At 40.4% G+C, this 27,537-nt stretch overlaps 1 protein-coding gene and 1 long non-coding RNA gene across 6 annotated transcripts in view; one reads left to right on the top strand and one right to left on the bottom strand.

Moving 5' to 3' along the window:
• FLVCR1 (FLVCR heme transporter 1) overlaps window positions 1-26,316 on the bottom strand; it is a 29,060-nt gene extending 2,744 nt beyond the window's left edge. For 3 of the 5 annotated variants that reach the window (XR_009490759.1, XR_009490760.1, XM_010813570.4), the window contains exons 1-10: window positions 25,323-26,316; window positions 20,141-20,285; window positions 19,486-19,680; window positions 13,568-13,708; window positions 8,196-8,263; window positions 7,422-7,525; window positions 5,439-5,549; window positions 4,814-4,919; window positions 4,477-4,588; window positions 166-233 (exon numbers count right to left, since the gene is read on the bottom strand). Coding sequence is in view for 2 of the 5 variants with exons in the window: in XM_010813570.4 (XP_010811872.1) it covers window positions 166-233; window positions 4,477-4,588; window positions 4,814-4,919; window positions 5,439-5,549; window positions 7,422-7,525; window positions 8,196-8,263; window positions 13,568-13,708; window positions 19,486-19,680; window positions 20,141-20,285; window positions 25,323-26,063 (1,791 nt within the window). In the remaining 3 variants the exon portion in view is untranslated. Of the gene's footprint in view, window positions 1-165; window positions 234-4,476; window positions 4,589-4,813; window positions 4,920-5,438; window positions 5,550-7,421; window positions 7,526-7,895; window positions 8,264-13,567; window positions 13,709-19,485; window positions 19,681-20,140; window positions 20,286-25,322 lie in introns of those variants that run through there. The other 2 variants (NM_001206019.1, XR_003029610.2) reach the window with 2 other exon arrangements.
• Window positions 519-7,273, top strand: LOC132342501 (uncharacterized). Its single transcript, XR_009490917.1, has 2 exons — window positions 519-1,555; window positions 4,385-7,273. It is a non-coding gene; the product is annotated as an uncharacterized lncRNA (long non-coding RNA).
• Window positions 26,317-27,537: the final 1,221 nt, after the last annotated feature.

The following is a 27,537-nucleotide window of genomic DNA, read 5'->3' on the forward strand; positions in this document are numbered from 1 at the left end:
GAAAAAGAAGATAAAAAATTTACATTACGTATCTGGCATATGTCATTATGACAGATCCACAGTTGACTCAGGAATTAAAAAACAAGCTGATTACATAGATGGGTTTACACTTACTCTATGTACACATTTCTCAATAGTATAATCATAAAAACATTCACTACTTACAGCTTTAATATCGCCATTTGTAATTCCTTTATTTATATTGTGTCTTTTCAGATCTGACTTGATTAATGCTGCAAATAGAGAAGGATCAATGAAGTTACCACAGAGTATGTATAAATATACTTTTTTCTAAGCAATGCAAAATCTTTTTTGATATTGTCAAATGTAGCACACTATAGTACCATAATATTCCATAACATTCTTGTAGCCTGAAAAAAGAACACTACCTAAGTCATTAACTTAATTAGCAAGTCATTCATTGGTGAACAAATACAGGATGCTAAGAACCAAGACACAAAGATGAAAAGTGCAATTCTTCCCCTAAAGGACCCTCTAATCTAGGGAAGGGCTTCTATGGTGGCTCAGATGGTAAAGAATCTGCCTGCAATCAGGAGACGTGGGTTTGATCCCTGGGTCGGGAAGATCCCCTGGAGAAAGGAATGGCACCCGTTCCAGTATTCTTGCCTGGGAAATCCCATGACAGCAGAGCCTGGTGGGCTACAGTCCACGGGGTTGCAAACGAGTCAGACACAACTGAGTGACTAAACAACAACAATCTATGGGAAACACTGACATGCAAACAATTTTAACGTTGTGCAACAACTCCAGTAATGCAGGCATGGACAGGATACGGTGGAAGCATGCGGGGAAAATGTCTGTGTCAGCCGAAGGAAATAAGGAAAGGCTTATCAGAGGAGACACGTTTGAACTGAAACTTGAAAAAATGAGTGGGAACTTGTCAAGCAGACAAGAGGAGAGCAGAAGGCACTCCAGGCAGGCGGAAGCCGGTACACGCCGAGCAGAAGGCATTCAGGCAGGCGGAAGCCGGTACACGCCGAGCAGAAGGCATCCAGGCAGGCGGAAGCCGGTACACGCCGAGCAGAAGGCATCCAGGCAGGCGGAAGCCGGTACCCGCCGAGCAGAAGGCATCCAGGCAGGCGGAAGCCGGTACCCGCCGAGCAGAAGGCATCCAGGCAGGCGGAAGCCGGTACACGCCGAGCAGAAGGCATCCAGGCAGGCGGAAGCCGGTACACGCCGAGCAGAAGGCATCCAGGCAGGCGGAAGCCGGTACACGCCGAGCAGAAGGCACTCCAGGCAGGCGGAAGCCGGTACACGCCGAGCAGAAGGCATTCAGGCAGGCGGAGGCCGGTACCCGCCAAGAGGTCAGGACAGGAAGAGTGGGGTCTATTCTCAGCACCCGTGGTCGTCTGATCAGCGGAGCATCAAGCACAAGAGGGAGACGGGAGACAGCAAGAGAGGAGGCTGGGTTGGCAGGACGACGCCGTGAGTGACTGGGGAGGAGCTCCGTTTGGCAGCTGTGTGGGGGGGTGTGATCGGCAACAAGGCTAGAGGCAGCAAAGCCGGTCAAGAGGCTTTCATCCTGCTGGAGATGGTAAAGCCTGAATATGTGAGAAATGGTGCAGTTTAGACAATGATTTATTTATTTAGTTTTGGCTGCTCCAAATCTTCATTGCTGTGCACAGGCTTTCTCTAGTTGTAGCCAAGCGGGGGCAAGTCTCTGTTGTGGCGTGCGAGCTTCTCGTTGAGCTGGCTTCTCTTGATGCAGAGCATGGGCTCTGGGGCACGCGGGCTTCGGTAGTTGCGGTGCGCAGCTCCGTAGTCGCACCTCATGGGCTCTAGAGCACAGGCTCAGTAGTTGTGCGTGGGCTTAGTTGCTCTGCGGCATGTAAGGTGTTTCCAAATCAGGGGTGGAATCCATGTCTCCTGCATTGACAGGCGGATTCTTACCCACTGGACCACCAGGGAAGCCCAAGAGGATGTTCTAATATCAAGCTGCTTGTAATTGGGAGCTTGTTACATCAGCAGTTTCTTTAAAATCATTTAAATGCAGTCAGAAAGGCCATATTACATATATCCAAGTATCTTTGTGTAAATGTCTGAATTTCTAAAATGTTGCTATCCGTAACAGAAAAAGTTCTAAAGAAGAAGTAGTCTAACTTTTAAGACTGATTTTACTTTTACCTTTCATTTTGACTTTGCTTTATGACCAATTAGATTATTTAACTACCCACCAATTTGCCCCTTTTCTTATTTTACACTCTTTGTGTAGTCTGTGGCTTTAACTACCACATTAACAGTGCTGCTGCTGCTTCTGCTAAGTCGCTTCAGTCGTGTCCGACTCTGTGCGACCTCACAGACGGCAGCCCACCAGGCTCCTCTGCCCATGGGATTTTCCAGGCAAGAGTACTGGAGTGGGGTGCTGTACCTCCAGACCTGATCTTTTTTACATTTCAGACCAATATGTCTAATCATATATTTATCCTTGGACCTGAATGTCCCACGGGATTTTATACTCGACCTGTCCAGAACAGAACTTGCCATCTTCCCACCATACCTGTCCTTTTTGTATTTTCAGTTTCAATAAGTAGGACCAGAGAAAGTGAAAGTGTTAGTCACTCTGTCATGTCTGATTCTTTGTGACCCCATGGACTATAGCCTATACCAGGCTTCTCTGTTCATGGGATTCTCCAGGCAAGAATACTGGAGCAGGTTGCCATTCCCTTCTCCAGGGGATCTTTCCCATCCAAGAATCGAACCTAGGTCTCCAGCCTTGGCAGACAGATTCTTTACAGTCTGAGCTACCAGGAAAGCCACCATCCATTCAATTGCCCAAGCAAGTCGCCCGCTTCCCCCTTCCCAACCCCCATTTTTCATATCCTTTCAAACCGTTGAGGCTTACTGGTTTGATTCTAAAATATCTCTGAATTCTGTCCCTGTATCACCATTTCTCCGCTAAGGAGCGGATATATATGTGAAGCATACTGCTTCACAGAGAAAAATTAACACTAGAAAAGCAGAATGCACTGCATTTAAATGGTAATTCCTCTGTCAAAATAAGACCTGCCAACAAGTCTCAGAAAAAAATATAAAAAAGAAAAGGTATCACCTTCAGCACACCTCAGCAATCTCTCAGCCCTCTTTCCTCTGTCTGTACAAATGACTACTGGATACAAATCCATCATACACTCTCTAGTAAAACACTCAACACATGAGAGACATTAATTAGCATTTTTAAATGACAAAACTGTCAATGTAAAACTGATTTTAAAGATCTTTTTTTATACTTCTTAATTTTCTGTACCTGACCTGTTTGAATTAACATTTATGAATCTTACTATAAGATAAAGTGAATAGAGAACACAAAACTGTTGCCTTTTTTGGTGCAACAGTAACACTCTATTTGATACCTATGTGTTCCTCTCCTGGAAATTGAGAATCAATATGGAATTACTTATGACATCTCAGTAGTTAAGGCAGTTTATCTACCACATTACATACGTTCAGTCACAAAACATTCAGTTTTATGTGTTTCGTTTTACTAACTGAAGAGAATAGGGGAAAACGCTTCCTTGGTAGGATTTCTCCTTTGAGGAAACAGTGCACGCAGTCCCTAGAGTGTAATGAATAAATGTCAGTGACCTTAAGTGGCTGCATATTTCCAAAGTATGTGCTTATCACTGCTAAGAGCTCATACTGGGGGTTTCAAAAAGGATGACCAGGTGTTCAACAAATATAAAAAGAAGCCTTGATTCACATCTTTCTGTTAGATTCTATCCTTGAATTAAGTTATAGGAGATCAAAAAAAAAAAAAACAATCCCTCTCTGCGTCTCCATCGCCTCTGTCTCTCATGTAGACAAGGAATGCAGAAAGAAACTAACAAAGTCAAATAACATTAGAGGCCAACATGGGCCTGGAAGCACTGATACACATCTCACTTCTGTTTCTTTGGGCCATGCCCCTTGGCTTGTCAAATCTTAGTTCCCCAACCAGGCGTGGAACCCAGGGGGAGCACATGTGGGGAGGTGGGGCTGAGCCCGGGGAGCCTGGGCTGCAACGGCAGCCTGCATGATCAGACAGGCCCTAGGTGCCAGACCCTGCCAGCAGCTTCTCATCAACCATCTCAGTTAGTCCTCATAGCAAGCCCTAAAAGCAAGCTTTTAATATCCTGTTAATATAATTAAGAAAAGGAGAATGAGAGAGGTGGAGTAGCTTGTCTACAATCACACAGCTAACGAGCAGCAGAAGCTGAACCTGAGGCCAGTTCTGTCCATTCCAAGTCTTTGCTAACACTTGCTACAATGGTTTGTTTTCCAGGCGTGGTAACTGTACTGAATTTGAAACCTCAAAAATGAATCCACAGATTCATATTCCTGAAGGCAAACAATATCCTGCCTCTTATTTCTTTTTTTTTTTCTTGAGTTCTGCCAAGCCTTGAGAAGCAACAGAAATGAAATTAAACATACGAAGACGATGTGACACAAGTACTTCCGGCAGGCGTGCGCCGAACCTACCTGTTAAAATGATGCCGCCAAATATCCAGACACAGAGGAAAACGTTCCCCGTTCTAGGACCATACGCTGATGTAAGCTTTCCTTGGGCCAGTGTGAATAAGATTCCAAATATCTAAAATCAAGTAAGAGAAATATTTTATTATTAAGATTGCTTTTAAAAACAAATACAGTATTTCCCCCAGAACTTTTCTTAACTATTTTATTCATATGATTTGGCTTCTAGAAACATGCATTGAAAGGTGGAATTTTTAAAAACAAAAGCTACAGTCAAATTCATTATTCATTAGAATATTTGATAAACTAACAGTCTCAGATTTAAGAGAAATCAGAGGTTCACCTGTGCGGCAGCATTAAGAAGACCGGACGAAGTCCCTTCAGACTCAGGGTAAGTGATTTCAACAGCAAATTCGAAACCCAAGGGGAGGTAACCAGTCATGAAGAAACTACAGAAAATAAATTCAAAATCACAGAAGAAATCATTGGAAGGACAATATCACCTGTTGATCCAACTGCTTTACTTCTCAGACTTGTTATAATTATCAGATAAGTGAAAGTTTTGACGTTGGTGTGTGCAAGGAAGGCACTATTATGATTCACCAATTAATCCAAGGACAGGAGAACTGCGAAGCAAAACTGTGAACTAGGAAGCAAAACAATTTCTAATTTTCTTCCAGAGAAAAATATACTCCTAGTTTTGTAAGTCAGTTGTCTTTCTAGCCAAGTAAAGAGACTTCAGGTTAAGTAAGGCTCATCCGTTTTTCACCTACAGCATAGCAAAAAATTTTGAATTATTTTTTATAGTTCTAAAGAATTATACATTTATGTGCACAAGAGGGATCTTTTTTAAAGTTTAAAATATTAAAGGACTTTTGGATGAACTGTAAAAAATGAAAAGCCACAGCAGTAATGCTTCAGAATTCTAACAGCACACTCTCATTCCCTTTAACACGTGCGATGCTTACCCAAGCAACCCTCCAGTGACAAAGACGATGATAATGTGTCCAAGGTTCAGTGTGAAAGTAAAGATAACCATTCCAACAAAAGACAGAATGTAAACAGTCAGAGTAGTGTGTCTAAAACAAAAACAACAGAATTGTTAGTGTTCTGTCTGATTTTCTTAGGCACATAAAAATCATGTGGCTAATTCTGCTCTGTCCATATGGTAATAAATTCTTCAGATTTCAAGACTTACCCTTTCTTATCTATGGAAAATGGTTCCACCAGGCATGGACTTGAAAGACTAAACTGAAGTTTCAAAAGTTTCAGTTTGCAGCCAACAACAAAAGTCACCTTATATCCAATGCTCAGACAAAGGAATACCCATAAGGGTAAAAACCATTTTTATGGCACCAAACGGGATATGGATGCTGCCCTATCTGTATTTCAAGATTCAGATCAAAGTCTGCCTCTTCCGTAATACTTTTCCTAACCACTGCAGCTGACGAGATTCTCCTTTTCTTCAAACTCCCTAATCATTTTCTATGTACATGATTGACACTTGACATCTAGTTTAGTCTGTTATATGATTATTTAACTTTACATGCATGAACACCTTAATTTTTCCCAATTAGACTACAAAGGTTCTAATATTTATTGATCTAATATTGATCTAATAGGGATCAAATATTGCTTCCCACGATTCTTAGCTAAGAGTGATGCACATGACCAGAGCTTGGTGCGTGAACGGCAGTTACCCTGAGAAGAAAGCCAGGGCAACAAAGAACATCTGTACGCCAAGCCGTTTCCTAATTATAAAACGGACCAAAGACTATTGATAAATATAAATCCTTTATACATACTCTCTTCATCTACAAATTTAATGGGTTTCATGCTAAGCTACCATTACATTACAATGAAGCCCCAGTAAGTGCTACTTTAAATCATGTGAGAATTATTTGGAGCATTTTAAGATCAGAGGTATTTTGAAAGAGCTTAGATAATGATACCAAATATCAAACAGATTAGATCTATCAAATGTATCTTAGGCCTTGAGAGGTGTAGAGGACACAGTTCCATTACTTCATTCATTCACAGTTCCATTCATTCATTTCTCCCAAACACATGAGAAATTTCTGTCTGTTAAGAAATGCAGCTATTCTTCTACTTTTTTTTTTTAGATGTAGCTGTTCTTTTAAGGCCCAGTGCAAAAGATGCTGCCTTGGAAAGCCCCTTTCTCAGTCTCCCAGTTGGTATTACTCACTTTTTCTTTTGTATTAGCATTTTTCTGGTTCCATATAGATACACAATTAATATAAAATCTTCATATTATCTATTACAGTATTACAGTCAAGCGTTATTACACTTTTAGGGCATTTTAGCCAAAAACTTTTTATTAAAATGCCTTATGCTCACCAATAATTTTTTGATAGGAAAAAACTTTTTATTTGTTTTTAAGTTCACAACATGAAAAAACAGCAATATAAAAGTCTCTATCAAAAGTCAAATGTTTCTCAGAAAGGGCTCCTTTTAAAATAGAACTGATCTCTTCTGGAGTGGTATACATTGAGTATTATTAGAGGAGAGGCGAGTTCATAAGGTATCCAAGTTCTCAAAGTTGAAATAAATATGACCAATAAGATAATACAGAGACCACTGAAACATGAAAAAACAGCAATATAAAAGTCTCTATCAAAAGTCAAATGTTTCTCAGAAAGGGCTCCTTTTAAAATAGAACTGATCTCTTCTGGAGTGGTATACATTGAGTATTATTAGAGGAGAGGAGAGTTCATAAGGTATCCAAGTTCTCAAAGTTGAAATAAATATGACCAATAAGATAATACAGAGACCACTGAAACATTCAGAAGTGAAGGGAACCTAAGAGTGTCTAGAATGTAAGTCTTTTAGTAATAATAACACTTTTTAAGTTTCTTAGAATGAAAAGTAAAGGTTCCTTTAAAACCAAAATACCTTGGGTTGTACACCACACATCTGCCTGCTTCACTTACTTGTATGTTTTGGTATAATCCAGCCATAAGCCACAAAGAATAGATCCCACCATTCCAGCTACTACTAGTGTTAGCCCAATCCTTCCAGCATTCACTTCTTCTCCCTTAAAATTTTTTCAAAAGAAGTTCATCAGACACCTCAAATTCAAAAAGATCCTTCACATTCCCATGCCTTCTCATGTCAAGGGAAATAAGCAGATACAATTAAGCATACAATATAACATGAAGAATTCAGTACATGTATTAGGGTGAATGGACATTCTATATTAAAGCAAAAAAACAAAGCAAAACCTGACATATGGGAGAAATCAAAAAGGAAATTTTTCTTGATCCTCCATGGTTAGAAGGACAATGATTTTTGTTAGAATTCTTAAGTAATTCATAGGTGTCTGAAAAGAAAGTTAATCTGATAGCTTTTACATAGAAGTGCTTTCTCTTTTCAAAAGGAAAGAGAGATCAGGGCTTGATATTTACTTCTTTATATTTGTGTTGGTTTCTTTTACATTTTTTTGGTCTTGTCTCATATAACCAGTCACACTATCCCTTTAAAAAAGAATAAAGAAAAAGACAGAGGTATTGTCAAAACAGTAATGACTTCTGGTTTCTGTGTTGTTTTATAAATTGAATTAAACGTAATCTCAACTGAAACAAGTATAAATCTTTTATAGCAACAAGGTCATACATCTTTAGGTCTCATGATCATGCTCACAGGAATTATGTTCCTGAAGAAAAGTTCTTGGCCAGGCATGCAACACAATATTGACAGAAGCTTACCTCATAATGTGTCAGTATCATTTGATTTAATAATGTTGAGACTGAATAAAATGCTCCAGTCATGATACCTACAATAATAAAGAGAAAACTATCAATGTGCCATGTACTAGTTTATAAAGTGATATGGAGCACTCTGGGATGACTGTGAAAATACAATGTCTTCTTAGACAGTTGACAGAAAAAATTGAGACCTCTCGCTATTCCCTTTCAAGATGCAGACTGAGCAGCGTTAACACCTAAGCTTAGGAGAGAGTACGATTGTAGAATTCTGTCATTACATCATTTACTATTATTTAGATTCAGACATACGGGCCAGAAATCCCATGCATAACACTGTGTAACAGCAATCAAGCAACTGATTGTTTCCTGAGCACCTGGGCAAGTTAACGAATGCTAAAGCGTTAGGCCAGAACCCCTGTTGCAGCCATCTCGCCCCTGCGTCAAAGACGTACGAGGAAATGAGGAAGACAACATCAACTAAAGACTACTTTAGAAGGGAAAGTTAAAAACAGATGGTTATCAGGAAGCATATATAGGTTTGGATAACGGAGTTTCTTCATATGTGTTGTATCACGTTAAGTCTAAGTCTCTTAACCTAGCTGAAATTTAAGCTTATTATTTTTCTATTATTAAATAGTTCAAGCATACAAAATAGTACAGAGACTATAACAAATACCCTTACTCATCAGTCTTACAAACGTTAACATTTTGCTATCTTTGCTTCAGATTCATTTTTGCAGATCTTCCTTAATCCTATTCTTCCTCAGAGGTAATCCCTACCCTGACCATCATATTTATCACTGCAGATATTACAACATATGTATATCAATAAACAACAGAATTATTCTGCCTGTATTTAAATTTTATATGAATAATATGGCATTGTATCCATCTGCAATTTGCTCATATCACTCAGTATCATGGTTTTGAGGTTTATCCATGTTGATACTTTTAGTTCTACCTGATCAGTTTTCTCTGGTGTATAATACTCCACTATGCAAATAAACTTCAATTTAACTATCTCTTGTCCTAAGTCAATAGATACTTTAAGGCTTTTTCCAGTTTTTCACTATTTAAAACAATATTGCAATAAATATTGCTTTTGTTCTTATGTATATAAGGGTTTCTCTAAGCAAAAATCTAGAAGTAAAACTTCTACTTTCTGGATATAGCCCAACTGCTCTTCAAAATGGTTGTACCAGTTTATACTACCAACAGAGTTCCTTTACTCTAAGTTCTTGATAAATTTGTCTTCGTCAGATTTAAAAAAAAAAATTTTTTTTTTGCCAATTTAAATGTGTGTGATATTGTATCTCACTCTGGTTTTGATCTGCATTTCCTCGATTCCTAATAAGGCAGAGCATCATATATGAGCAACATATACACACAAACATATAAATGTCTCTGATTTTCCTGGATGGTTTGCTCTTTTCTTAGTGATTAGCAGGAGTCAATCTTATATTGTAGGTGCAAAGCCTTTGTTGGTTATATGCATTGCATTGCAGACATTTTCTCATGGTTTATGTCATGTCTTTCTACAAAATAATTTAATCATATTTATCAATTTTTAAATTTAGGGCTTTTTTTTTTTTGCATCAGAAAATTCTTTTAAGAATACTAAAGATGGTTTCCTATATTTGCTTCTAAAACATTAAAGTTCTGGCGACTTCCCTGTGTTTAAGACTCTACATTTTGACTGCAGGAGTGGGTTTGGAAACTGGTTTAGGAAACTTAGATCCCACCTGCCAGCCCTCACAGCCAAAAAATAAAAACAAAAAAAACATTAAAGTTCTGGTTTTTACCCTTTGGTCTTTAATCCACAATTCATGTTCTAACTTCACATTATTTCTCCTCTATGGATAATCGATTGTCCCAAGACAATTTACTACGTAGTTTCTCGTCTACAAATGTCAAGTTTTCATATATGCATAATGCTCTAGTCATCACGTTGCTGTTGTTCAGCCGCTAAGTTGTGTCTGACTCTTTTGTGACCCCACGACTATAGCCTATAGCCCATAGACTATAGCCTGCCAGGCTCCTCTGTCCGTGGGATTTCCCAGGCAAGAATACTGGAGTGGACTGAGTTTCCTTCTCCAGGGGATCTTCTGTTGTTTGCAAATATTCTAGCTTTTCCTCTTGCAGGCTCTTAGTGGCACGGCCATATGACTGTAAAAGTGAACAAAAGTACTAGTTCTCCTTTTCTTAGTAATCGTGGGAGCACGTTTTGAGATCAGCCTGGATCTCCGAGTAATTCGCTGTCTGTTCACAGTGGACATGCGGCATCGGCAGGCTGTGCCATGTGATGTGGTAGGCCATTAAGATTTTTTGTTTTGGGTGGGGTTTCATTGCTAACCTAGCCTATGCCAACTGATACACAGGGGTAGGCCCCTGGGTTCTATTGTGTTCCAGTGATCTGTCTCAGTTCAGTTCAGTCGCTCAGTCGTGTCCAGCTCTTTGAGACTGTCTAACTAACCGTCTATCCCTTACTAATACATGGCATCTCATTACCACAGCTCTAGAAACCTTGATATCTGAGAATTAGTTCCTCACCTTATTCTTTATCAAAACTATCTTTGTTGCTCTTGGCCCTTACTTCTTTCACCGGAATCTTACAATTAGCCAAGTTCCATTTCAAACCCAGTTTTAAGTTGGAGATTGCTAGATGAGGCCTTTGTCCAGAGATCTTATCAAAAACCCCTGGGTGGCGAGCCTTTGTTACGCACTTCCCATTGAGTTCAGGAATGCACAGAGTCAGGTTAGGCTGAGGTGGCCAAGGAAAACAAGAGCCTGTGCGGAGGCTTGAGTGAACTCTGCTGCACAGTACCCTATGGTGGCCTCACTCCTCCAGACTCAGTGAGGACAGCCAGAGTCTGGATAAAGAACTACAATAGCAACAAGTATTGCTACCTGAATCTGGAGTGAGACACTTGTCTGAGTTTCAGATAGCAAGTGGCTACAGTTGGGATATAAGTGATGCTAAGTTTCTCCAAAGAGCCCAACGCCAAAAAAAAAAAAAGTTTCTCAGTCTTCTTGGTTTCTTGAGTTTTGGCCACTGAAAACCTGTCCTAGGAGTGTGGTACCTAGCCAGACTATCCTATGTGCAAGTCTGCCCCAATCTTTTCTACATAATACTAGGCATGGATGGAGCAGACAAGTACACTTCTAAAACGTGGGATATGACCCTTACTCATTTAGACATTATGACCCCTTTGGCGATGAACATCAAGTCAACAAGCTTCTCCAACCGTTCTAGGGAATATCTGAACTCTCTACAGTGTTTCCCAACTCATTCTTGCTAACTCCTTCAACAAGTAAACTCTGTTCAGTTTCCAGAGCCTCTGTATGTGTCTGACCTTTCCATCAACCCAAATCTACAACTGGCATTTGTTAACACAGTGGTCCTGTAAGGTTAACTGGCATTATTACAATGTTGAGTCCTCCATAAACATGGTCTATCCCTCCACTTAATTTAGTCCTTCTCTTACATCTTTCAGTGTTTTACAATTTATAAAGTTCGTCTTTTAAGTATAGCTGATTTGGGGGCTTCCCAGGTGGCTCACTGGTAAAGAACCCACCTGCCAATTCAGTAGACACAGGAAACTCAGGTTCGATCCCTGGGTTGGGAAGATCCTCTGGAGGAGGGCATGGCAACCCACTCCAGTATTCTTGCCTGGAGAATCCTATGGACGGAGGAGTCTGGCGGACTACAGTCCATGGGGTCGAAAAGAGTTGGACACGACCGAGCGACTGAGCACGAGCACTGCTGCTGCTGCTGCTAAGTCGCTTCAGTCGTGTCCGACTCTGTGTGACCCCAGAGACGGCAGCCCACCAGGCTCCCCCTCCCTGGGATTCTCCAGGCAAGAACACTGGAGTGGGTTGCCATTTCCTTCTCCAATGCATGAAAGTGAAAAGTGAAAGTGAAGTCGCTCAGTCATGTCCAACTCCTAGTGACCCCATGGACTGCAGCCCACCAGGCCCCTCCGTCCATGGGATTTTCCAGGCAAGAGTACTGGAGTGGGGTGCCATCGCCTTCTCCAGAGCACAAGCACTAGCATAGTTGATTTCCATACAGTTCTTTTTAGTAGATTTATTCCCAGGCATCTTATACCTCTGGCCGCTATTATAAAAAGTGATCTTTTTATAGGAATGCAGTTGATACTTTCACATTGTTAGGTATTTAATATCGTTAATTCTAACAGAGAATGTAGGTTCTCTTGCATTCGTTTGTAGACCATGGGATTAGCAAACACTTTCTGTAACAGGACAGACAGTAAATACTTTTAGCTTTGCAGGCTGTATAGTCTCTGATGCGGCTACTTGGTGCTGCTCTCGTAGTTCAAAAGCAGCCATAGTAGAAAAAACGTAAGTAAATAAAATGTTATTTATAAAAATAGGCAATGGCCAGATTTGGCTCGTAAGACAGTTTGCTGACCTCTGATGTACACAGCCATGTATCTGTGAATAAAGCACCTTTTTGCTTTCCAATTCACGTGCTTTTAATTGGTCCTGTGTTACTGGACCAGCCAGGACTTTCAGTTGGATGCTGAGCAGAAGTGGTGACAATAAGCACCCTTGTTCTAAGGGATACTTCTTATTGATTCTCAAGGGTAATAATGCTTCTGAGCTTCTGTCTTTGGAAAGATGTTTGCTACAGGGTTTTTGTAGACAAACTTCGTCAGGTTCAGAAAGTTTATTTTTCTCACAGATGGCTAAGAGTCTTTAACCAATGGGCACCATATTTTGTCAATGCTTCCTCCTCAGCTACTGTGTGAATTGTCCTCTAGTGCACCCCCCACATGCCTGAAAATATAAAGACAATCACAGTAACATCCGAAGGCAAGTAAGACGGAAATAGGGGGTACTGGCTAACAAACAGTGTTAATATAAGAAATAAGGAATAAACAGTCAGAACAAATGTGTTGGTGCCTACAGTCAAAGCTACAGTGTTAGGAGGAGTATCTGTCTGCTATGCTGAAAGATCTAGAAGGATGAGATTTTGACAGAATACTCCAGTTAGATGACAGCTTGCATAAGGTCAAAGACAGGAATTATTGATGACATTTTCCTTATGGCAGTCAGAACTGTAATTCATTAAGGACCTAAAATACCCTGGGAGAACTCATGAAAGAAGAAAGTGCTTCTGTCTTTAATAGCTATAACTTGTTTTTGTTGTTTTAAAAACATGTTAAAAAGCTCATTCTGAAGTTTTTGCTTTCAGTTCAAAATTTAAGTTTATGACTATGCTATTATTATAGAGTCAATAAACCTATTTCATTATCTCATTAATTAAAACTCAAACCACTAAAGGAAAAGAATCTGCAATGCTCAAAGGTTTACACAGACATCAACAAAAATAAAAGAAAACCACTTACCATAACTGATCAATAAAAGGACAAAAGGAATGTTTTTAAATAGGTTCCTTATTGATTTCACATAGGAGTACTCTCCGGGTGGACTGTCTTGGAGAACTGCTTGAGCCTGGCTTGGTGGATATTGAGGTTTTTCTTTGAATGCTGGAAATATACATGAAAAGGAAATTCAATATATGCGTCTTCCTTAGTGAGCAGACTAAATTTAGTTTAAGTTTAAAGAGGTAGTAAAAGTCTTTTGTGGTAAGGCTTTTCATTTTCACTAATTTCTAAGTGAAGAATAGTTTGGTATTATCATTTCAACCCTCTGCTACTGCTGCTAAGTCACTTCAGTCGTTTCCGACTCTGTGCGACCCCACAGACGGCAGCCCACCAGGCTCCCCCGTCCCTGGGATTCTCCAGGCAAGAACACTGGAGTAGGTTGCCATTTCCTTCTCCAATGCATGAAAGTGAAAAGTGAAAGTGAAGTCGCTCAGTCGTGTCTGACTCTCAGCGACCCCATGGACTGCAGCCCACCAGGCTCCTTGGTCCATGAGACTTTCCAGGCAAGAGTACTGGAGTGGGGTGCCATTGCCTTCTCCGTCTCAACCCTCTGAGACTGACTAAAACTCAGAGATTTGGCCAATTCACATAAGTGAACTACAAAATCATCAATAATACTATGTTAAACTTTGCCCAGGGATTATTCCAGTTTTAGTTAAGAAAGATTAATTTTTATTATGTTAAGTATTCTATTTCTAAATTTGGTTCAATTTGTAATGAGAGATAAGGTTAGATATGAGTAAGCCAATATCTTATTGAACTTTTAGAGGACTGGCTTGAGTTAGTACCTCTTTTCTCCTGAAACCTGATAAGAAGTTTATCATTTCTAGAACTGAAAGGGTCAAAGAGGATTCATTGGAGCAGAGCTAGGCCCTGCTTGCTGACCCACCTTGGCTGCATATGGAAAATCCAGGGGTAGAGCTGAGAGACATAAAAGTATGACACATGGTTTCTGAGATCTTAAGTTCTAGTACTGCTCATTTCTATGGAGTTAGATCACACAACCTGCTCAGCCAGACATTTAGAGACTGCCCTTTTGCTGAGCAACGGAGGATCTACCAACTTCCTGCAACAGATGGCAAAGGAGAGATTTCTGTAGGGTTTCGCTAGCTGGGAATCAAGACTTTTTGCTAGAAGAGCTGATCTGCTAAGACTGGTACAGCAGAAATTAAAATCTAGTTTTGGTATTGACTCAAAATTTTAAATTAAAATAGAAGGGAAATGCTGTATTTCACTGAATCTAAAATGGTCTGATGTTGGCACTCAATGATGTTGGCAGGCATCAACATGGTTATATAGTTTTCACATAATCATGTCTCAATTTCCACCAACGTTACTTGCCACTGGTATTTTTTTACTGATACAAGAATATTTAACTTGAAATCTGCCCTCTTAGCAAACTTTTAAGTGTATAATAAGTACTGTTAACTACAGGCATACTGTTATACAGAAGATCTCTAGAACTTTTTCATCTTAGATGCCACTGATGGATTGAGAATGAAGTAATACTTTCCAAAATATTAGAACTTCCTCTTTCTCTTTAAATAGTGACTATTCCTTTCTTCCAACAAAGAAGGCCTGCTGTGCAGTTTGACAGTGGGTTAGATCTGATGGACTTGGCTGTCAATTGTAATCATGTAGAAACTTTTTTAAAAATACAGATTTTGAGAGTCTACCTAAGGCTCAATGAATCAGGATGTCTAGAACAGAACCTTAGACTCTGTATCACAAAACTCAACACCCAGCCAAGTTTGAAAATTACTGCAAGAGAAAGAAACTGTTCTTAAATTTGTATACAATATTTTAATTCTCTAATTCTATCCGCTGCTAAAAAATTTAAACATTACAGTTCTTTGCTCATCAAACCATGGATTAATTATGATACAAAGAAAACATCAAGCTAAAAGACTTCTATTATTATAGGTCTTACAACTAATTCAAGAGTCGACATAACTCATAAATATTTACTTTTTAGTACCCCTTACATTGGAGGACTGGTAGACATAAAGCGTTTAAGTAGCTGCAATCCCTCCTCCTCTTTTCACCCCATCTGCTCCCTGCACTGCTGAAGACGTCTGCTGTCCTTTCCTGAAAGACTGCATCCTAGTTAAGACAGGAGATATCTCTTTTTATTAATATTGGTAAAACAGAACTCACACGGTTTAAAATAACATTTCAGAATGTAAAAATTATGCCTATGATGTAGTCATGGGTGTTCAGTGAGTCTTAAGTCTCTAAGATTTTTTATTTACTGTGGTAGAATAAGTCTAAGTGGCTCAGATTTGAACTCAAATGCAAAATGAAAACAAGTTCTGGTAGTCTATAATTCCATTAGACTTGTTTTCTCAACACAAGGGTTATCTCTTAGTTTCAGGAAGTTGCCTGCTCTCCTGGACAAAATCAAGCCTTTATCTACTGCTGCTGCTGCTAAGTTGCTTCAGTCGTGTCCAACTCTGTGCGACCCCAAAGACAGCAGCCCACCAGGCTCCCCTGTCCCTGGGATTCTCCAGCAAGAACACTGGAGTGGGTTGCCATTGCCTTCTCCAGTGCATGAAAGTAAAGTCAGGCTTCAGTCTATGAAGAAAAAGAAGAATCAAAAAACTATTGATCTGTCACCCTTTGTACGCTGCACTGCTCCTTTCAAAAGATAAAATATGCCTTTTTCTTTCTCCTTTGAAAAATAGACTTCTACTTTCTCCCCACCAAAAAGTTGTGCAAATAAAATAATTAACTAATAAAACAGTTATTCTCCACCCTTGGCAATAGGCATGGAAAGTAGCCAAAGGGTTTTCGGGCAACACATTCAAACTTTTTCTCCTGATGAAAAAGTAACAAATCTACTGTATTTAGGACCGCTTCTATTTTTTGAAATAAGATTATATTATCTTTTGATTTCATTATTTGTACCTGTGTGATTCAAGCAGACATCACACATATTAACTTATTATAAGATAAACACAGGTTTTAATCCTGGCTCTGCCTCAACTTATAATATGACTCTGAAGAAATCAATTCCTGCTTCTCAGCTAAGATAGATTTCTCATCCATAAAATGGAGATAATAACAACAAGCTGGTATGAGGATTACATGATATAAAATATGTAAAATAATTTTGTAATTATTGAGCACTGTCCTTTTGAGGAATATTTATTTTTAAAAATCAGAATTTTCAGGGAACTCCCTGGCAGTCCAGTGGTTAGGACTTGGCACGTCCACTGCAGAGGGCAATGGTTCGATCCCTGGTTAGGGAACTAAGATACTGCATGCTGCGCAGCGTGGCCATAAATAAATAATTTTTAAAAATAAAATAAAACCAGAGACTTTTCTCAGGACTTGAAATTCTGATAGACTACATAAAATATATTTCTATTAGAAGTTTATAATAGCAACCAATATATAAATATCTTGAATATAAGAATAAAAGTAAAATTAGGCATATATGTTATATATTTTTTAAAACTTTAACAGTAAATATTTTGACTGCCGTTAACTTTTGATTTCTGTCATCTATTCATTTCAGTGAATCAGGATGATAAGGATTTTAACTGACATACTTAAGTGATAGAGTTTACCGATCTGCATAAGAACAACTTTCAAATAGAATGGCATTATCACTTACACAACAGGAATCTGAATTGAAACAAAAAATTGGACTAAGTAAAAATTAAAATATGTTTGCATAAGTAACATTTTATTAATGGAATTAGACTGCCTAAGCTCAAATTTTTGTCCTTAGCATTTACTTACTGTGACCATGGGTTAGTTAAATTTACTTAAATTCTGTGACCCAGTTTCCTCATCTATAAAATAGAAATGATAATATAGTACTGCCCCTCTAGGGCTGCGAACATTAAATGAAATATACCATTTAGTATGCTTTTAAACATATTTAAGGCATATAAATCAAATGTTAGAGACTATAATAGTGTTCTCCCAATAAAAATGGGGTATTAGTATGAAATTCAGTGGAAGTTGGGATTAATTCTTAGAAATGCTAGATGGATTACACTTACAAAGGGTAACAGGATTACATGGCATGAATCCTCAAGTTAGTATTTTAGGAAGAATGCTCAATACCAATTTGGTATATGTCACATTACTGAAAAGCATCAGCAAAACTAAATTATTTTAGAAGATTTGGTTGGTTTCCAAAGTATTTATGGGTAGAATTTAGAAGGAAGTAGGATTGCCTCAATAATTGAGGAATTTTAAGAAAGTAGGTTTTTAAACTGTGGTGTTAGAGAAGACTCTTGAGAGTCCCTTGGACTGCAAGGAGATCCAACCAGTCCATTCTAAAGGAGATCAACCCTGGGTGTTCTTTGGGAGGAATGATGCTAAAGCTGAAACTCCAGTACTTTGGCCACCTCATGTGAAGAGCTGACTCACTGGAAAAGATTCTGATGATGGGAGGGATTGGGGGCAGGAGGAGAAGGGGACGACAGAGGATGAGATGGCTGGATGGCATCACTGACTCGATGGATATGAGTCTGAGTGAACTCCAGGAGATGGTGATGGACAGGGAGGCCTGATGTGAGGCAATTCATGGGGTTGCAAAGAATCGGATGCGACTGGGCGACTGAATTGAGGTTTTTAAAGTAATCCAGATTTTCCTCAACAGAAATTATTTAGTAATAAGGAAAACAGGTACATTTTAAATTTAAATGTCACAATTTTAAACTACACTTGCATAATACAACTCAATATTATCTTGCTTTTATATACTATGTTTAGTATCGTAAGATTAAAAGTCACCAAACAAAACTTGACAATGAGCTTTTTTTTCCTATTACATTTCCATTCCATTTTTTCCCATTCTCCCCTCCCACTTCCACTGTCTATTCATAAGCCATAAGTATATAAATAAGTAATTATATACATGAATAGCTCTCTTTTAATTTCTTAAATAACACAGGGTGATATGCCAATGGTCACACCTATTATTATTTTTTGTCCCACTCCTTTGACAAATAAAAATCTTGTGTTTGTAGCATCTCATATATATATGTTTAAATACATATGTGTCATATATATGATTTTATATCTAGAGATATCTTATATACAATCTATTACTCTCACTTCTTCCAAAGAAATAAGCAACTGAGGACAATAAAAAAGGAAAATCAGAATTTATGCAAAGATACATAGCAATCAAAGGAAAGAGGATTTTATATTTTAATAATTCCTATTGCTAATGGAAGATCCATTTATGCAAAATATATATAAACTATATTTCATATTTCATCTAGCAAATCAAATATGGATACCAGAAAAGTAGATAGAGGTATTTGTTTTTTAAAAAATATAGATGTCTTTTAAAATTTTGTTAGACTGCCAAAAGACTACAAGGCATAATTTGTCCTTTTTCAGTAGTCAGCACACAGCAAACATGCCACTTTCTAACTGGAACATAAAAACCAACCATAGGTAGCCTGGACATGTCAGAATACTTTAAATGCTACCAAGAGAATATTTTGTTCATTATTTTAAGGCAAATTAAGTACGTGGGCTGAGTTTCCTCTCCCTGGGTCCAGCAGTTCATCTTTAAAGGCGATCTCTATTAAAACATAAATTTTCTCTGAAAACTGAGGATTTTTTAATCTGGTGATCATAAAACTTATGGTTTTCATTACTATTATAACCATGGTAAAAATTAATATATAAAATTTAAAACTCCAGCTGTAATGAAATTTAACTATAAATTGTAATGATTAAAAGACAGCCTTTCAACTTTACAGTTCCTTTCTTCTTCAAATCCATTTACGATATACTGAGTGCCCAAAAGCCATGCTAGCAGCTGTATTACTTTAAGTAAGCCTCACCTACTCTTTTCCCTGAAATCAAAACTGTTTCCCATGAAAAACAAACTTTAAAAAGCAGACCTTCCCAAACCGTCTTCCAAACTGATGATGGCTGCTTGCAGCTGATCCTGACTGACTGCTTCAAGAGACAGGCCCGGACGGGAGGACTCGGGGACGAGTGGTGGCAAGAGAGCTCTGCTGGAGTGGCCTGGCAAGCAGACAGTTGCCGCAGTCTGAAATTCTGCTCAACGGCTGGCTGCTGCCCAGGGTCATTCTCTGGCCAACATGTCAGATCCAGTTGTTAAATTGGGGATCCCTGGAAGGATTTATCATTCAAAGGAAGGTGATGGCCTATTTGCATCATTGCAAAGCATGACAAGAACTTGTTCCTGGAGAGGTTAGTGTCTAAGATGCAGACCGTATAGATGGATATGCAAAGAGAAGACAGGTAATATGCTTGAAACCAAGTTATCAGGAAAGAAAAATTAGTAGGGAGATAAATGAGATGAAATTAGTCTTCCAACCCTGTACAATATTAAGACAGATGTAATGAACCACAGCATACCCCTAGGGTTGCAGCATTCATAATCTAATCAAGAAAGTGAACAGCGAGAATGAAATATGCAAATAGCACTTGAGATATCATCAGTACAAGTTTTCAGGGTCGTTTATTTTTATTTTCCTATGTTTGTCATGCACTTATCTAGTTAAGCTTTAGGGAAAGTAACTCACTTACCAATTACTGTTAAAATAAATAAAAGTGTGGCGACAGCTGATGTTCCATAAAACATGGTGCTGATATTACGAGCCAGCAGTTGTGTGTTATTCTGTGTGTTGGGCACTAAAACTGGTGGCAGCAAAAAGCCAACTGCAGTTCCAAGCTGTAAAATAAACAGTTCTGTTAATTCTTCTTATTATAAGGGAAAAAAGTAATGAATACAACATTAAAAAAAAACACCAGTATGTGTAAGGTGCTTTCGTAAGCTCTAAAGAACCATGTTCTAATGTGTTTTTACCATTCTACTATTGAAGGAAAATCGCTGACAAACGTCTTCCCTATTCAATAAACATTTACTAAGCTCCAATCACTCAAATGATGCTGCTATAAAGTTGTGTAAGCTACACTCCTTACCCTTTGGCTACTTAAATCAGAAAAGATAATAAAAATACACATGCACGCACACACAAAATGCTGAGAAAAGACAACCTGCAGAATGGGAAAAAATATTTGTAAAGCATATATTTGATAAGGCTCTACTATGCAGAACATATAGAGAACTCTTACAACCCAATAACAAAAAAGACAAACATCCCAATTCAAAAATGGGCAAAGGACCTGAACAGACTTTTCCCCAAAGAAGATATACAAGTGCCCAACAAGCACATGAAAAAATGCTCAATATTATTAGTTATTGGGGAAACGCAAATCAAAACTATACCCACTAGAATGGCTATAATTTAAAAAAAAAAACAGAAAATAAGAAATGTTATGATGTGAAGAAACTGGAACTCTTGTACAATGTTAGTAAGATTGTAAACAGCGCAGTTACCAAGGAAAACAATTTGGCAGTTCCTTAAAAAGTTAAACACAGAATTACTATATAACCTATATAGTAATTAGACTATATAGGTATAGTATATAGAATATAACCTAATTCCTCTCTTAGGTATATACCCCCCAAACTGAAAACAGGTATTGAATATGGCACATGAATATCCAAAGCAGTCCTATTTGCAATAGCCAAAAGGTGGAAACAACCAAACTGTCCATCAATGAATGAATAAACAAAATGTGGTATATCATTCAATGAAATATTATTTAGAGAATGAAATACCAACAGTTGCTGTAGCATGGGTGAACTTTGAAAACATGCTAAAAGAAGCCAGACACAAAAGGTCACATATTGTATGATTTTCATTAGGCTAGGGAAATCCATAGGGAAAAAGCAGATTAGTGGTTGCCAGGGGCTAGAGAGAGGGGGAAATGAGGAGTGACTGCTTAGTGGAACTGGGTCTTCTTTGAGGGCAGATGAAAATGTTTCGGAACTAGAGGCGATGGTTGTAACAACATTGTGAATGGACTAAATGCCACAGAGATGTACACTTTAAAGTGATTAATTTTATGTGAATTTCACCTCAGTAAAATAAAATTGGGCTATGATAACCACAAGAGAAATAAAACCAAGATATTAAAGGAGATTCAACAGAGCGAGAGATCCGATTCTTTGGACATGAGAAGAAGGGTCCAAGATAGGTTTCAAAAAGGAGCCTGAGGCAGAGATAGTAACATTTACCAAATATTTCACTTTCTCCCTATAAAAAGCTGGATAGAGACAATTTAACGGGTAATTACGAGTGTCGTAAGTGCAGTACTGTGATGAGGAGAGGCTGTCAAGACTGTGAGGATCGTGTAATTGATTATCCAAGCAAGAATACTAGTTGGAGTGAAGGGGACTCCACGAGCAGTTGTGCTGGACAACAGGTGTATATCTTAACTATTCTAGGCCAGTTGGAACATACGGTCACCTTAGTTAAGACAGTACTTTGGAGGAGCATCTTATATAGACTTGGGGTTCCGGAAAAATTTCTGAAGGGGCAAAGATCCGGATAAGAAGTTAGAGCTTGCCAATCGAACAAGAAATGTTCCCAGTCAAGGACATCACGTACACAGGAAACAGACAGCATGACCTTGTGAGAATCTGATCTAACCCAGGTCTCCTGCACTGCAGGCAAATTCTTTACTGTCTCAGCCACCAGGGAAGCCCTGACATACTGTAAGCAGTGCACAATTGCCCTCAGAGCAGAGGAAGCGGGGCGGGGGCGGTATGTGAGAAATGGGAGCTGCAGACAGGTGACGCTGAGCAACTGGCAGAAGGCGGAACCGGAAGTCTCACTTTGTCCTTAATAGAGTTTGACTTTCTTCCCCTAAGGGCAATGGAAGACAATGCAGGCAGGGCAAGCGAGTGCCCAGGACAGATTTGCACGTTAAAAGACCACACTGGATGCAAATGGATAATTAGAGAGAGGAAAGCAGATAGGAAAATCAGTTAGCAAAGCTCTAGGCGAGGCTGCAGGTGGCCAAGGCTAAGCTGCGACCACAGAAATGGAAAGCAATGAGCTAGAAGACAAGGCAAATTTTGATTGGTGGGGTCATGTGGGAGAGTCAAGTGGAAATATCTGGCTGACCAGTATCTATATGAGTCTGAAGCTCATTAATTTATTGAATAAATTCTTATGGAGAAATTATAATGTGCCAGGCACTATAGTAAATGTTGTACATTCAGACTATGTGCCTACTTAATGAAATCGAGCATCTAATGGTGGGGATGGGAGATGAGCAATAATTAACAATTTCTATGGCCCAGATGGTAAATAATCTGCCTGCAATGCGGGAGATCTGGGTTTGATCCCTGGGTCAGGAAGATACCATGGAGAAGGAAATGGCAACCCACTTGAGTATTCTCGCCTGGAGAATTCCATGGACAGAAGAGCCTGGCGGGCTACAGTCCATAGAGTCACAAAGAGTTGGACATGACAGAGCGACTAACACTTTCATAAACATATTAGACACTGATAAGCACTACACAGGATTAAAGAACACGGTGTAATAATAGATTGACTGGGCAACTTTAAATGAGATCCTCAAGAAACGCCACTGAATGATATTTAAAATGAATTTAAACTGAGAGCAGAGTGATATTAAGGTTGTAACAATGTGATCCTATGAGGAAGAACCTTCCAGGCAGAAAGAATGCTTTTGCAAAGGCCCTTATGCAAAATGCAAGCTTAGCGTTTAAGCAACCAAAAACATTAGTAAAGTTTTGTCAGAGTAAAGAATTTAGATTTTAATTACTATGGAAAATCACTGGAGAGTTCAAAGCAGTTATGACATGATCTGATCTATGTTTTACAAAGTCCCTGGTGGTTCAGTAGTTGATTCCAAGCTTCCAACACAGAGGGTGCAGGTTCCATCCCTGGTCAGGAAACTAGATCCCACATGTCAGAGCTAAGACTAGCCAAATAAATACATAAAAAAGGTTCTCTTGGGAATTCCCTGATGGCCCAGTGTTATGGCTCCATGCTTTCACTGCTGGGGCAATCTCTGGTTGGGGAACTAAGATCCCATGAGCTGTGCAATTTGGCTGAAGCACTAAAAATTTTTAAAAATGTTTTCTTAAAACAGGTTTCTCTCAGGTTAGAGACTTGGTACTGTAGATGGATAGAAAAAAACAGGATTCAGGAATCAGACAGACCTAAGTGTGAATGCTACCACTAATGAGGTGTGTGGCTTTTGGAAAATAATTTTAGCCCTCCAAGTCTCAGCTTCTGTATACATAAAAGGAGAAGACTAATAGTTCCTATCTTATTACATTAAATTAAATGATACAGTGTGTGTAATGTACTTAGTATGGTACCAGGCTTCGTGAACGTTCAATAATGTTGATTATTATTATGAATGATCACTCTATAAACAGGCTAAAGATGCACAGCTGGGAGTCATGAGCAAGTGCACAGCTACTAGAGACAATAAAGGATGAGAACACTTAGGGAGAATGTAGGAGGAAGTCCCAGAGCAAGGCTAATTGTCAGAGGGAAATCTACCTATGAGAAAACATTTCTATTTACTATTCATGAAATAGATAATTCGTAGGTAAGGAGTTGGTATTTCTATCATGCTCAATGAAGTATTAATCTTGAACATGATTTTGTAAATGAAAAATATTTTAAAGAAACAGTTCCTATCCAAACATGCAGAAGCAACCAACTAAAATATGTCACAAATTATTTTGAATATACAACTAAATTTCAAACTATCCCTTCTTCTGTACTTTTAAAGGAAATAAATAAAAGCAGTAGGCCTACATTTAGAGTTTCTCTTTACATGGATTTTAAATAGATTTTACTCTGATCTTGAAACAAGTGTCAGATCAGAAGAGAGTAACAATCTTTTGTTGCATAGCTGCTACTGCTGCTTAGCCACTTCAGTCGTGCCCGACTCTGTGCAACCCTACGGACTGTAGCCTGCCAGGCCACTCTGTCCATGGGATTCTCCGGCAAGAGTACTGGAGTGGGTTACATAGCTACATGTAGTGATATATGAATAGAGAGAGGTGACGTTTTTGTTATAGTTTTTTAACTTGATTCTTCTCAAGCTGAACACTCAATATAATTTACATCAACTATCATAGGACTCCATATGCAAAATTTAAAATATTAAAAGAACCATTTTGCAAATAACACACACACACACACACACACATATTTTACCTAATAATGCTACTGGAATGCTAATGGAATTTGAACCTATGGTGTTGGTAAAGTCTAGGAAACACCTTAATGGAGACTGGGCAAAATAAGCCACCTTTTTACAATGGATTCCATGATCTGTGATTTGTCTTGCATTTTCTCACCATTAAAAGTTGGTAACTGGACACAGTAATGCTGTGAGGTCCTTATCACTAGAACATTTGGCAATCGTTTATAAACGTCTGCTATGTACCAGGCACTCCACTGACTGCTAATACATAAAATTAAACAGAAGTTGTTCACATTGACCACTCAAACTAAGAACAAACTTCTTTGAATCCAACACCTTCCTACAAAAATAATACCTACCTCAGTCTCATTCACTGCAGCACTCACAAGTGTTATGCGTTTATGGGCATATACCATTAATTACAGATAATTCTCAGAGATGACAAGGTAGTCATTTAAAACTGGTTTTGAAAGTTCTGTTTCCACAAATAAACCAAAACCTCTCTTTCATCCAAGACTGCTTCTTATTTTGTGACTACTCATCTCCTCTCCTTCCTTTATAGAATGCCTCCTAAGGGTTCATCCATATTCCTAGACCCTGCGGCCTAAACCGTTTTATCTGGTCCTTCAGGATTCGATTTTCACCTATCACCCAGCCTTACCTGATTCCCTAGCACAGCGGTGGCGCAAGCTGTGGACACCTCCTTGGGCCCAAACCACACTGAAGCGATGTGGGAGGGCAAGCCGAGGATGAACACCTGGGCCACGGAACACAGGCACTGGCCCAGCATGGTGACCCAGAAGAGATGCTGCTTCACGCTGCCGCACTTGATCCAGGCGCCCAGGCAGTTGAGGCCGGAGCCCAGCAGGGCGGTGAGCCGCAGGCCTCTGGTATCCAGCAGCCAGGTGGCTGGGAAGATGAGGGGCACGTAGGCCAGCATGTACACCATGGACAGCCAGTCTATGTGCAGCGAGGAGACGTTGTAGAAGCCCTCGAAGACATTGCTGATGATGCTGTACTGGATCCACTGGAAGGCGTTCACCAGGGAGTAGGCGCTGAAAATAAGCAACACCACAAAGCGCCTCGGGGAGAGCGCGATCCGGGGCACCAGCGTGCCCTCGCCCCCCGGGGTCTCCTCGCCCGGGTCCTTGGGCAGCAGCCGGGCCTGGGTCTCCTCCTCCGGGGCCAGCGGAGTCTTCGGCCCGTCCGGGGTTCCCGAGGCGGTGGCCTTGGTGCTGTCCCGAGAAACCCCGTTCAAGGCCAGACAGCCGGCCGTGGGCCCGTTCTGCGTCTCCGCGCTCACCTTTCCGGCCGGCGCGTCCCCCGGGACTGGGAGGTATCCGTTCGCCGGCGGGTGTCCGCTCGCCATCGCGGTCCCCTCCTCATCGTCCGGCCGCGCCATGTCCCCGGGCGCCCCGGAGCCGCCGGGCGCCCCCGCTCTCCTCCCCGCCCTATACCCCTACCCCAGCTTGCGCCCCAAGGCCCTCCCGGCAACCACCCCCAAAACCCCTACCCCTCGGTCGGCGCTCCTGCGACGGTCTCCCCAGCTGGGGGAGCCTGGGTGTGAACCGAGAGCGGCAAAGCCGTGCCGCCTGAGTCCGCAAGCGAGGTCCTGGACCCCACGCGCGGCCCCGGCGGGCGTCCCCACGGGTACCAGGCCCGGTAGGTGAGCGCAGCGTCATCGCGCCCTCGGGCCAATCAGCGGGCGCCCTCGCCCGCGGGAGCCAATCAGGGCGCGTCCGGAGGGGCGGGGCGAGGCACGTCTTGCCGGGTGGCGGAGGAGGAAGGCCACGCTGGCGGTCGCGCAGCTGGGTGATCGCCACTTGGAAGGATGCGGTAGGCAGAAGTCCTCAGACTCGGGGATGGGCGAACGGGCGGGCGAGAGGCGACGCTTGGATCGAGTAACTAGGGAGGGAAGCGAGGGGGTAGGAGAAACAGAGCAGAGACAGGCGGTCATCAGTCTTTCCGCTTACAGGGGCTCCCCTAGAGCCAAGTTTGATAGTGCCGGAGGACGAACTTGGCCTCCTTGGCCCAGTGCAGCTGTCTGTCGATATCAGACCCTGCCTGTAGAGCAGACTGGACCAGGTTTCATGAATTGGTGCTATCTCGACATTGGAAAAACGCAAGAAAGCATTCTGTTCCAAGTAAATAGATTTCTTAAGAAATCTGCCCTTGTGAAATTGGAATTTCCTGGGCATGTGTTGTGTCTGAGCAGGCCCAGTTGCTTAACGGTCTCCCGTGCACCCACACTTTCAGTTAGTGGTTAACTGAACTCACTCTTTGGCTTCCAGGCACCAAACTTGCTTTGAAAGGAATGTGCCTCATACCGTCATGGACTCTGGGGAATAAAAAAATAAAAAGCAGACATATTCCCTGCTCTCAAGAGCGCACGTGGCCTTGTAAGTCTTTTTGGACAACAGAAAATCTCAGCCCTGCTACTTGGGAAACTAAATTTGAAGAAAAAAAGAAAAGACTCCAAGTGGCTTCCCTGGTAAAGAATCTGCCTGGGATGAGGGAGACCTGGGGTTGATCCTTGGGTCAGGAAGAGCCCCTGAAGAAGGGAATGGCTATCAACTCCAGTATTCTTGCCTGGAGAATTCCATGGACAGAGAGCTTGGCGGGCTACAATCCATGGGATCAGAAAGAGTTGAAGTGGTCCAAACGACTTTAACATTTTTTATTTATGTATTTTAATTGGAGTAGGATTGCTTTACAATGTTGTGTTTCTTTCTGCTATACAACAATGTGAATCACCTGTTTGTTGTTGTTCAGTCACTCAGTTGTGTCTGACCCTTTTCGACCCCATGGATTGCAGCAATATATATGTATATATCCCCTCTGTTTTGAGCCTCCCCGGCAGCTCCCCATCTCACCCC

The sequence above is a fragment of the Bos taurus genome, chromosome 16 (genome assembly GCF_002263795.3).
Source record: "Bos taurus isolate L1 Dominette 01449 registration number 42190680 breed Hereford chromosome 16, ARS-UCD2.0, whole genome shotgun sequence".
NCBI classification, from domain to species: Eukaryota; Metazoa; Chordata; class Mammalia; order Artiodactyla; family Bovidae; genus Bos; species Bos taurus.